The sequence below is a fragment of the Sceloporus occidentalis genome, unplaced genomic scaffold, assembly GCF_023333645.1.
Source record: "Sceloporus occidentalis isolate IW3139 unplaced genomic scaffold, rSceOcc1.0.p SCAF_21, whole genome shotgun sequence".
NCBI classification, from domain to species: domain Eukaryota; kingdom Metazoa; phylum Chordata; class Lepidosauria; order Squamata; family Phrynosomatidae; genus Sceloporus; species Sceloporus occidentalis.
This window is the reverse complement of record NW_028317001.1, coordinates 4460377-4472515: the sequence shown is the minus strand read 5'-3', so window position 1 is coordinate 4472515 and position 12139 is coordinate 4460377. Positions and strand designations below refer to the sequence as shown.

At 44.7% G+C, this 12139-nt stretch overlaps 1 protein-coding gene across 4 annotated transcripts in view; it reads right to left on the bottom strand.

Moving 5' to 3' along the window:
* The window catches only part of LOC149301464 (BCAS3 microtubule associated cell migration factor), a 375467-nt gene that overhangs the window by 194019 nt on the left and 169309 nt on the right, over window positions 1–12139 (bottom strand). For all 4 annotated transcript variants that reach the window (XM_089484409.1, XM_089484407.1, XM_089484408.1 and 1 more), the window contains 3 exons: window positions 7890–8014; window positions 5459–5624; window positions 3368–3468 (listed from right to left, as the gene is read on the bottom strand). In XM_089484409.1, the coding sequence (XP_089340535.1) occupies window positions 3368–3468; window positions 5459–5624; window positions 7890–8014 (392 nt within the window). The remainder of the gene's footprint in view (window positions 1–3367; window positions 3469–5458; window positions 5625–7889; window positions 8015–12139) is intronic.

Here is a 12139-nt window from a genome sequence, read left to right as displayed (position 1 = left end):
TGGCAGAAATGCTATCCAGAGGTCTGAGACGTGGAGAGAAAACGGCTGCATTCTGAGCCCTGATAGACAGATACAAATCGCGGCCCTGAAATGGCGCCAGAATTCCTTTTACTGCTCCGCATGGCAGACAGCCGCAGCCATTCACCCCCCAACTTCCCATTTAGCCATTTGCTGGCAATTAAACATACTGACGGAAATGATAGCGCATCAAACCGCCGGCCGCCACGGCTAATGTGAGACCATTACATCGCTGCTGCAGGTAAGCAGAACGTTTGTGTTTTAACAGATACTTCCCTAAGGGAGAAAGAAGAGGGGGGGGGGGAGAAGAAGGAAACACAGGTAAGGTTCCCGCCCCCAGCTTCGGCCATCTTTTTGTATTTAATGGGATCTAATTGCTCAGGCATTCTATAATGTGGTATAACTGATTTCTAAAGGCTGTACATCACAGTTGGTGCTCTTTCTCCAAGAGGCATTTTGTTTTTAATGTCTAAGACTGTTTCAGAAGAATGGTATTATAACTTTGGAACATCAGTTGTCAAGCAGTCCTTATCACATTGATGAGAATGACAAAATTCACACTTGTTATGGGAACGAAATTCAAACCGGGGAAAAGTGACATGTCAGATTTCAGGGATATGCCAATCTATCTGATTAATTCTGGATTGTGCCTAAAGCCAGACCAACCTAAAATTAATTCTGGATTACACATGAATCCAGGATAACCTATGTGCCCTCTCTCCCCGCCACCAGTAACTATTGGAAGAATGGGCTGCTTACCTGGGCTGCGTTTTTTATGTAGTCATCTGTGAACATGTACATATGGATTACTCAGCATCTGCACAAAGCTAGTTGGTACCTTCCAGAGCTAGGTTTAATGTTTTGGCAAGTCTCCCCACCGTGCCTGCCTAAATCCCTAAAGTCCACTGAAAGGATAAAAACCAAGAGGTTGCAAAGATGCATCCTTGAGGGGAAGAGGGAGGGTTGCGTGAATTCATAGATGATCACCTGAAGAACCACAGTTACAGTCAAGGCCCTGTTCTTCTCCTTCATGTTTGCTGAGACTCAGATGTGGGGTAGACTAACAAGCATAACTCACTAAAGGAGGCAAGGATATTACTGGAGAACAGATGAGCACACAGCCCTTCCTAAATTTGAGAGCTTTGTTGACCTGATACCCAAGATGTAATCTTCTAATAAGTGTCAGAGGTTGAGACCATGTTACTGCTCAACACAACTCTGGTAATGGTAGCAAAGGCAAATTGTCTGAACTGATCTGTTCAATTCATCTCCTTGCTAAAAGAAGGTGTTGCCCAAGATCATATCTACATTCATGAATTATTGTCATCCCTATCCTTTCACTAATGTAGTTCCCAATGGATTGCCATTTTAAGTTCTCCCTCTGATCATAGATGACATTTTGGGCTTAAAACTCTGAGGTCCACCTCAGATAGGTCTGAGTGTTTGATGAGTCCATCATCTTGGACACCTCCCCAAAACTTTGCACCACTAAAATGATTCTGAAGCTTCCTGGACAAGCAGGAAGGCTTTATGAAAAGGAAAGACCGGAAGATCTTGTTCTGAAATTGAGTGTCACCTGTGGTCCAGATTGTCTATTTATCTATCCTTGACCTAAAGTCAAGTGTGCAGTAACCTTCCCAAGTCTACAGCAAAGTTTGTTATTCTAAGCTTCTGTGTTTTCTCCACTTCCCCCCCCCCTAAAAAAAAAACAGTTCAGCTTCTTTATGGTTATTGTTTTCCTTCTCCTCTTAATAGTGAGATTAATTTACAAGCCTAGCCCTCTTTCCCATAGCAACGCATGCCAGATAGCACGAAAGACGTCTGCCGATACAAGAGAACATACTACAGGAGGCCTGCCATCAACCAAGCCGATTGGATTAAGCGCTTCCACTTTGCTGCCTGGGATCTAGAGATATTAAATTAGAGTCTCCACTTTTTCAGTTTTCACGCACAAATTAGTGTCTGGGGGGGAAGGCAAATGAAACTCGTGCATCTCAAGCCAAGGAGCCTCAAGAGAGTGAAAGAACATACACATGCACAGCACAGTCATACGAAGGGCAAGGCCAGGTCTTAAAGGTGACTTCACTGGTAAAACGCCAATGTTGACAGTAAACAGGAAGGCTCTATAAATCAGGTTACAAATCTGGCCTAACCAATATTCATACACAGACTACTTTAATCTCCACGAACTGAGTCTTAGGCCTGTTACAGACTGCCAAAATAAAGCTGCTTGGGGTCTCTTTGGAGGTATGCTGTTTAAATGACGCATGGGTCCTAAGAGTCCGGAGGTCGCGCCAAAGCCACACTCCATTCCTAAGCACTGGAGTGCAGCTTTGGTGCAGCTTCCGGATTCTTAGGACCCATGCATCATTTAAACAGCATACCTCCAAAGAGACCCAAAGCAGCTTTATTTTGGCAGTCTGTAACAGGCCTTATTTAACAGAAGGACTGGCTCTGTCTATCTATCTATCTGCCTGCCTATCAACCAGAGGAGGATCAGATGAAAGATCCAGTTCGCCCAGTACCTAGGGATGAGTGAAGAATCTGATGGATTCGAATGTGAATCTGTTGGATATGCATTGGCCAATGGCTGGGAATGATACAAACAGGATTGGGAATATGTGGCCCTCCAGATGTTGTTGGGCTGCACATATCTTATCATCTTTTGCCTCTGGTGAGAAAAGTAGTCCAGAGATGTTGCATCCTAACACCCAGCCACTCTGGACTCTCTGAGAAAAAGGAGGGTGTCATAGAAGCAAAGCAAAGCAGCAAACATAGAGGAGACAAGCTCCACATGCTTAAGTTGGTCCAGATGTTCTGAGATGCTCTAAGATTCAATGTTTTAAAAGCCCATTTTAAACACTGAATGAACAGTTGACCATCTTAGAGCACACAGAGCTTGTCTCCTCTTTGTCTGCAGCTTTGCTACGTGTTTCCAATTCTCTTCTCACTGAGGGAAGCAAAGCAAAACATCTGCAGCGATGTCCAAATTCTGGCCCTCCAGGTGTTTTGGACTTCAACTCCCAGCATCCCAGACCATTGGCCAAGGTGGCTGAGGCTTCTGGGAGCTGAAGTCTAAAACATCTGGAGGACCAGAGTTTGGACAGCACTGATCTAAAGGGTCACACTCCTACACCTGATGTGGTTTTGAGATCATTGAGAGGCCCACAATACCTTGAATATGCAAGTGTTTCATTCCCCCGCACCTCCATTCATTTGGACACACATACATGCCTTATGTATTGTCAACACCCAAAGACTCAAACCACAACAGCTTCTATTCTGGAGGCTATGCTCCTTGAGACTTACATGGCTGAGCCTGCCAAAGGCAATATCCCAAGCTACTTACAGCCAATGAGCAGATACTGGTAACACTGCATGGAATCTGCGGCCAGGAGGAGCGGATGATTCAAGTTAAAGGGCGGCTGCAGTTCATTCCACTGGGGAGTTCTGCGGAAGCAATGCGAGAGTATTAATATTTAAGCTGGACGAAAAAATCAGCATCTGTGTCATCGCACCCCAATTATTTATGCAAGAGAGTGCAGTGTTTATAATTATTTAAAGTCGTTTGCTACAAGCACAGAGTATCCCATAGGCATACGGGAAAGGGGAAACGAGTGACCACAATTTAAGCAACTTGTGAAAAACCACACCCAGATGGGGTCACAGTGTCCACACTTCCCGCCATACAACATGCTGTTTAGACCCGCACTGACGTGTTGCACACCATGGCAGGACGACGGGATGCCTCCAAACAGCGTCCGAAAACCTGCTTGTGAGCAAAGTTACAGGGTATCGATCCAGCCAGAATTTGCAATCCCATTATAAGTTGCTTGTTTTGACAATCCTGGTCCTGAAAGACTGCCTGTTGTCATTTTAATTAGGGCTGGCCTCTCGTCAGTCACTTGGTAAATCATGTATTGATCCGTGGAGGCCAGGAATGAGCCAGCGCTGAAGAAGATTGGAGCCTATCCCTTCTTCAACAAAATCAATCAAAAGAAAAAAATATTTTAAAATGTCAAAAGCACAGACAATATAGGTTTTTTTCACCCCTTTCTCTCCAGCAGCAATCCCTCTTTTCTTTTATTCTCGTTTTCTTTCTTTTTTTAAATGGCCTTCCGAAGGCACCAGGTTGGGATTTTCATGGGACAAATTGGTCTAGGCACTGATGGGGTATGCTACCAAGGAGCAAGCGGACAGCTCCTCAGCTTGATCTGGCTCATGGGACTTTTCCATGGGGCCAACCTGTCTGCCGCCTCCCTCTCCCTCCATTCCAACTAGGCTGCAAACTCGGCAAAGTGACGCAATTGTTATCGTCATGTGCCTTCAAGTTGTTTCCGACTTATGGCGACCCTAAGGCGACCCTATCACGAGGTTTTCTTGGCAAGATTTGTTCAAAGGAGGTTTGCCATTGCCTTTCCCTGGAGGCTGAGAGCATGTGAGTTGCCCATGGGCACCCAGTGGGTTCTCTTGGTGAATCGAACCCTGGTCTCAAGAGTTGCAACACTCAAACCATTATGCCAGACACAAGCCGAAATCCAACTGCTAGTCCCAACAGAAGTAGATCCCTCAAATCTAATGGGACTGAAGTATCTGTTTGCTCACTGTTCATCAGTTCATACTAGAGGTGGGCAAAGTGGACCATATGTGACCCCTAGGGACATTTCTGTGCCCCCTGTTACCCCCAGAATCCCGAGACTGACCATTTTCTGCCCTCCAAAAAGAGGAATAAGTGATGCTCCAAGCGCAACAATTTACCTTGTACATAGACTGCATGGCCTCTTTATACTGTTTAACATTAAAAAATATCAATTTTTGAGAAGCAGATGTAGATTTCCATCTACTTCTCAAAAATTGATATTTTTTAACGTAGATGTAGATTTCCATCTACTTGGGCGGTTTTTAGTGGCCATGTGGCAACCAGAGCCATATGCATAATAGGACAATGCCTGTGGGTTGCTAAAAATGCAATAAGAACAGAATTGACAGGTTTTTACATTCTTAAAGAGATGTAATTTGTCACCAATTTTGTCCTTGAAGAAAGCGACGAGTAATTTTTACACTTTTCTTGCTGCTCAGAGAAGGTCTTAGAAGACTACAGTTTTCCAAGCCTATTCGCAACTCAGGGCTTATTCGATATAAAATTCCCATGTGGTTGTTTTTCACAGAAAACAGCATTTTCTGCATAGAAAATAGCATTCTTGCATATACATTTCATTTTCTGCACATAGAAAGCTGCTTCCTGTGCAGAAAGTACTGTTTGGTGATGATTCTCGTGGGTCCAGGAGTCTTCTCATCAGGGTTTCTTTCCATCCCTCCATTCCTATCCCATTTCGTGAACAGTAGATGGATGGGATAGGAATGGAGGGATAGGAATGGAGGGATAGGAATGGAGGGATGGAAAGGAAATGAGCACAGACATTTGGAAAGGGTGGGCTACCTGACTAGGGTCCAGCTGGCCCGTGGGCAAGTGACCATTTCCAGTGGCGTGTCATCGCTGATCTTTGGGGCCGTGCTGAGCGGCCGGGGTTCGAGGACATGCTCCACCAGAGTCCCGTAGCAGCTGATGATGTACAAAGACTCGACCACGAATTGTCTGGACTGATCTGTTCACGAATAAGAACGTTGAAGGATATTTCATGTCATTTCATTCATTCCCAGATGTTCCCTCATTGCTTTTCATCCACAGTACGTCTCAAAGGACATGAACACTTTTGCGAACAAATAATAAACGCTTTCGTGAACAGTAGATTTGTTCATCACGAACGATATTTCACAAATCAGAGGAGTATATTTAAACCCCACTTCCCACAGCTCTACGATCATGAAAGCAGAATAAATTTTAGAGCAATTACCTTTCAACTGTCCGTCAGGCAGAGAAAATCTAAACATTTACCCCTAAATTTCTCAGGTTGTTTAAATACAAACGCTTGACTGTTCTCAATACATTTTATTTTTTGGCTGAAATTCTACACTCACTTAGTTGGAAGTAAGCCTGATTCGACTTAACAGGATTTATTTCTGCCTTGTATTTAGGGTTAAAGAAATGCACATGATTATTCTGTCAGCTATCAGTTTTGTGTTATCCTTGCCTCACTCTTTCCACCATCTAACCACTAAACATCTTACCTCTCCACCAACAGTGAAATCATACACTCCTTGAGATAGGGGAAAATATATATATTTCATGTATTGCAGACATTATTCTGCAAAGAGTTCATTGAAGGGAAAAGCAATGAAAACATGCGCTCTTTGAGATAGAGAAAATTTCTCTTTTTCACACTTTGCAGACATTATTCTGTAGAGCTTGTCGAAGGCACTAGGTATATAAACATTACTCATGATCTCAATTATTCATTTTCTTAAGAGTTTCCAAAAGGATGGAGGAAGGTGAGAGGAGAAGTGGGATCGTCTTTGTGTTTGTTTAGTTAACAGGTTGGTGGTTGCAGCTTTGCTTTTTGCCATGGCTCACATCTTGCCAACGTCCCAAAAGCGGAATTAACTGCTTCTGGAAAAACCGTGATTAGTATTTCCCTGCAGGGACAAGAACTGTACAAAAATGAAATTCACAATCAAGGAAAGAGTGAAAAAACTAGTATTGGTTGGGAAAGACCACAGCTCAGTGGAAGGGCAACCGAGATCCCAGGTTCAATCCCAGGCATCTCCGTTTCTTTGTCTGTAATATTTATACCCCTTCAGCCATTAAGACATGAAACATAAGGAAAAAGGGGATAGCAGAAGAGCAGGAATTAAGTCCAGCAGATCTCTCCCTCTGAGGCCAGAATAAGCAGAAAAAGGTGAAAGGAGGGCTTCTAACAAGCTGCTGTGGCCAAGACATGATAGAGCTATGCCTGTCTGCTCTTCTCTCCCTCTGAGGATAGACCAATGACATTTGAAACATGGGGTGAAGGCATTTCAAAAGCCTTTGGGCCAAGGCATGATAGAGCTATGCCTGTCTGCTCTTCTCTCCCTCTGAGGACAGACCAATGACATTTGAAACATGGGGTGAAGGCATCTCACCAGCCTTTGGGGCCAAGGCACGATGGAGCTGTGCCTGGCTGTTCTTCTCTCCCTCTGAGGATAGAGCAATGACATTTGAAACATGGGGTGAAGGCATCTCACCAGCCTTTGGGGCAAGGCATGATAGAGCTATGCCTAGCTGCTCTTCTCTCCTTCTGAGGATAGAGCAATGACATTTGAAGCATGGGGTGAAGGCATCTCAAAAGCCTTTGGGCCAAGGCATGATAGAGCTATGCCTGTCTGCTCTTCTCTCCCTCTGAGGATAAAGCAATGACATTTGAAACATGGGGTGAAGACATCTCACCAGCCTTTGGGGCCAAGGCATGATGGCGCTGCATCTGGCTGCTCTTCTCTCCCTCTGAGGATAGAGCAATGGCATTTGAAACATAAGGTGAAGGCATCTCAAAAGCCTTTGGGCCAAGGCATGATGGAGCTATGTCTGGCTGCTCTTCTCTCCCTCTGAAGATAGAGCAATGACATTTGAAACATGAGGTGAAGGCATCTCACCAACCTTTGGGGCCAAGGCATGATAGAGCTATGTCTGGCTGCTCTTCTCGTCCTCTGAGGATAGAACAATGACATTTGAAAAATGGGGTGAAGGCATCTCACCAGCCTTTTGGGCCAAGGCATGATGGAGCTATGCCTGGCTGCTCTTCTCTCCCTCAGAGGACAGAGCAATTGCAGTTGGAACATGGAAATTTAGGAAAAGCCTTTGCCTGGAAACTTGGAAAGCCACTGCCAGTCAGAGCAGTCAATACTGCAGTCTAACTTAATGGTCTAACATAGAGGTGTAAAGGCATTGTCATTATACAAGTCATTTGCATGTCAACTGTTTGCAAAAAAATACAAACCTTTCTCTCTTTTTAGACCCGGATTGCTTGCAAACCAAGATCTGGAGGACCCAAAGACAGCAGCCACGCAGAATTCTCCTCCCACAGATTTGCTTGGTGAAATTTGAGGAGCTGGTTTGGTTTTGCTGTGAGAGAGAAAAGAGAAGAGAAACAGAGATCAAACTCTATTTGTTCTTTAGTAGTCCACCAAAGTAAGTTCCTACTTGAGATTCAACAGAAAGCAGGGAAACTGTATTCCCAGAACTACCAAGAATCGATAAAGCCTAAAGACAGAACAGTGGCTTCTCAGCATTTGGGGGAAAAGTGATTTCAACATGTTCTGCAGATAAGGCAAAAATAGCTTAGGTTATTTGATCGACTGCTCGGTGACTCTGTTAGGAATCAGCAACTCATAGAGTATTCTTCAAATCCATAAGCAACAAGGGTGGCAACTGGAACTGCAAGTGGGAGCATGGAGTGGGAGTATGGAGGAAAGCTCTCTTGTCGGACCTCATAAGCAGTTTCCCCCCTGCCCATTTTTTTTGCATTATAACAGAAATACCCAGCCATTTTTCACACAGCGAGACATCAAGCCAAGCCGAACTAACATGCAAAAGTATGAGAAAGGGAGACCGCGTCCACATGCACAGAGACGTGGTAAAAAGCATGCCTCCGAGAACGAGGCCCAGGAGCACTCCCAAACCGTTCTGCAAAAATGCAAGGAAGATGTCACACTCTATTAATCTCTTCTTTCCTGGCTTCTTTGGAAACAGGGCACGCTTAACTAGGCCTTAGTAGTTGAAGGCAACATTAATTAAAGGTATAGGGCAATGTATGAGGAAACCACCTTAAAACGTTGAGGGAAGCCATTTTACAAAGTGGGTGCCCAGAAAGAGCCTGCGGCATGCGTTGTACGCAGGTCGCAAGTTCTATGCTTGGTGACATGGGCCTGTTACAGACAGCCAAAATAAAGCTGCTTCGAATCACAGTGGAGGTATGGTGTTTCAATGATGCATGCGTCCTAAGAGTCCAGAAGTCGCACCAAAGCCACGCTCCAGCTCTAAGGACTGGAGTGTGGCTTTGGTGTGGCTTCTGGACTCTTAGGACGCATGCATCATTGAAACACCATACCTCCACTGTGACTCGAAGCAGCTTTATTTTGGATGTCTATAAAAGGCCATGGTTTCGCTGGTAAAGGCTCCTATCTGCTTATTGTTGGAGAAGATATTAGATGTGTCTGTGGGCACCTGTATGCGCTATTATGGATGCAAAAGGAGGCAGCTGAGAAGAAGCTCATTCCCATAACAATTCCCCTTTTCCCGCCAAAACTGCCCAAAGTGCTCACCCTGCTGATAAATTTACCTCAGCCAGAAAGCCCCTTCCCCACAGGGCATGATACTGCCTCAGTAAACAGTGCCTTATTTATGTATTTATGTATTTATTTAAAGTATTTACATCCCGCTCTTCATCCCTAAAGGCTCTCAGAGTAGTTATTCCAGTGTTTTAACCAAAATGCCTTCACACTTCCTAGACCTCAAATGGAGAAATAAAAATCCATTGCAGCGTTTTTGGATTTGGACACAGTCTTAAGCCCAAACAACACCAAGTTGAGATACAATGGGGTCTTGGTATCCCCCTTGTGGATACCAAACTCTTGGATGCTCAAGTCCCATTGGTATACAACTGTGTGGTAAAATGGCGTCCCTTTCTATAAAATGGCAAAACCAAACTTTGCTTTTTGGAACATGCGTGCGCATGCACACACACACTCCAAAAAGCAAAGCTTGATTTTGCCATTTTAGGCTGTGTGTAATTAAGATAATGATGGATTTACAGTTTTGTTTTATGTGGGAAAATGAAATAAAATAAAACAAATGCTTCCTAGAACTAAAAGGTCTTTGCCTGATATCCAGAGGCAACTACCTGGTACTCTGGAAACAACAAGAGTGCGTTGTCGCCTTCACACTCAACACGGTCTCTACGATTCACATGCACCCAAAGGATGGCTGCGTCTGAAATGTTATATCAGTGTTGCCAAAGGGAGTGTGTTACTACACTGTGTTGGGAAAGGCGTGAAACCCTGGGAAGCCTCTTAGCCAAAAAAAAAAAACCCCAGACAAACCAAAAGCCCACCACTGCAACAGGGAAAGGAACTAAGATACTACAGGAGGGAGCTAAGCTACTACAGGCCAAAGTGGCGGTTGTCAAGCCGCTCACTCGCAACGGTGCGAAAGTCTGCACAAATAGACTGAAAGTAATCCGAAGGCCTGCATTTAAGGAAGGAAGTGATTCGATGAAGTGACACCTGCTCTCTTTGCGACGTGAGCGCGGCGAGCGCTACCAGGCGCTTGCGTGCCTCCTGTGCATTTCGACAGTTCAAATTATAGGGCCGTTTAATGAAACAGCCAAATTCACACAGCGGCTCCTAATTTTAGCCAAGCACATCCACACACATACCCAGCAGCTCTCTAAAAAACAGCAGCTCAGATAGGAAAAGTAAGGAGTCAGAGCGCTCCCTTGCTCTCTCTCTCCTAATTCAAACATTAAAGAGGTCTATCGTTCATTTCACCACGTCAAACAAAGAACCCAGCCCTCTATATCTCACACCCTGCGGTGGGATCACCTCTAGAAACATGAGATGCCAGCTACTTGATTCTCAGCTGGGGAAATGGAAGTGATTTAATCTCTCACATCTCCGCAAAAAATGTTCACACCAGCAAAAGAGTCTGGTTTTTGCAAAAAGCATTTCTAGTTTCTTCACGTATTTGTTTGAATTGACTGGGAGGGGAAGAGACCACCAGCGATAGACAAGCAAGCCAATGCCCAAAGTGGTGGAGTCTTCTTCTTTGGAGGTCGGATGGCCATCTGTTGGGAGCACTTTGATGGTATCTCCCGGCATGGAAGAAGCTAAGAGTAGTAAGCTGCCAGCAATGTGCAACCAAGATCAGAAACATACTGGGGTTTTGGGGGGTCTATCCTCCCACCTCTCCTATTTTCCTCTAGATCAGTGGTTCCCAACCTTTGGTCCTCCTGATGTTTGGACTTTGTTCCCCAAATTCCTGACCGTTGGCCAAGCTGGTTGGAGCTTCTGGAAGCTGAAGTCCAAAACCCTTGGAGAATTGAAGTTTGGGATCACTGCACTAGATCAATTTTTTTTTAATGTCTAGCTTGAATCAAGAGGATATATTTTTAAAAGTTGTCTCATTTGCCATGCAAGGATGAAACAATCTGACTCCTGAACATATGGACAGACACTTTAACGCCACTCGAAAACCAGAAGGAGGGAGCAAGCTTGTTTTCTGCTGCTCCAGAGACTAGGACCCGGAGCAATGGATGCAAGCTGCAGGTAAAGAGATTCCACCTCAACATTAGGAGGAACTTCCTGAGAGTAAGGGCTGTTCGACAGTGGAACAAACTCCCTCGGAGTGTAGTGGAGTCTCCCTCCTTGGAGGTCTTCAAACGGAGGCTGGATGGCCATCTGTCGGGGATGCTTTGATTGTGATTTCCTGCATGGCACAGGGTTGGACTGGATGGCCCTTGTGGTCTCTTCCAGCTCCATGATTCTATGATTCTAGAAAGTGCACACAGCCTTAGTAAGAGGATGGGTGGATTCTTTACATCTCCTACAGTAAACCAGGAGCTGACAGTAAGGAGAAAGGTCACTCCGACCAAATCGCTTCCCAAGCCCTCACAGCCCAAAGACGTATGATTTTTCACAACACAGGCCTAAACAGCTTTCAAGGAAATGGAATAAAGTATGTTCTATTTACACCAAGTCTTTAAAACAAACGTCTTCCTCGGCGCACACTGAAGCCCTGGCTTCCAGTGCCAAAACATTTTCAGTTCAAGAATGATGTTTTGTAGACAGAAAAAAGGCAGCCTTGTAAAACACGATTACTCTTGTGGTTAAACGCTAAGTGAGGAAGGGAGAAGGGGGCGACCGGGGATATTATCTTTGTTTTAAGCATATTCAGCATAGTCAGCAGGCCTGGGAGAGGGGAGAGAATATTAGGATAGGAAATGATACATAAAACAATTGCACATGGATTTGACAACGGCAGTGTAGGCACCACCAACATGAAATCTATATAGGAAAATGTTATAATTTAAGTGAGGGTGAAGTCTTGCTCTTCCCAGTAGGCTCAGGCAAAAGCAAAATGCTGCAGCCTCTCCTAGCTTGTTTCTTCTTCTGGATTCATAACTTTGGTCATCCTAGCCTCCCTCCGATGTTGCTTGGTCCCATGTGTTTTATTAACCCCCAGTTTGATGTG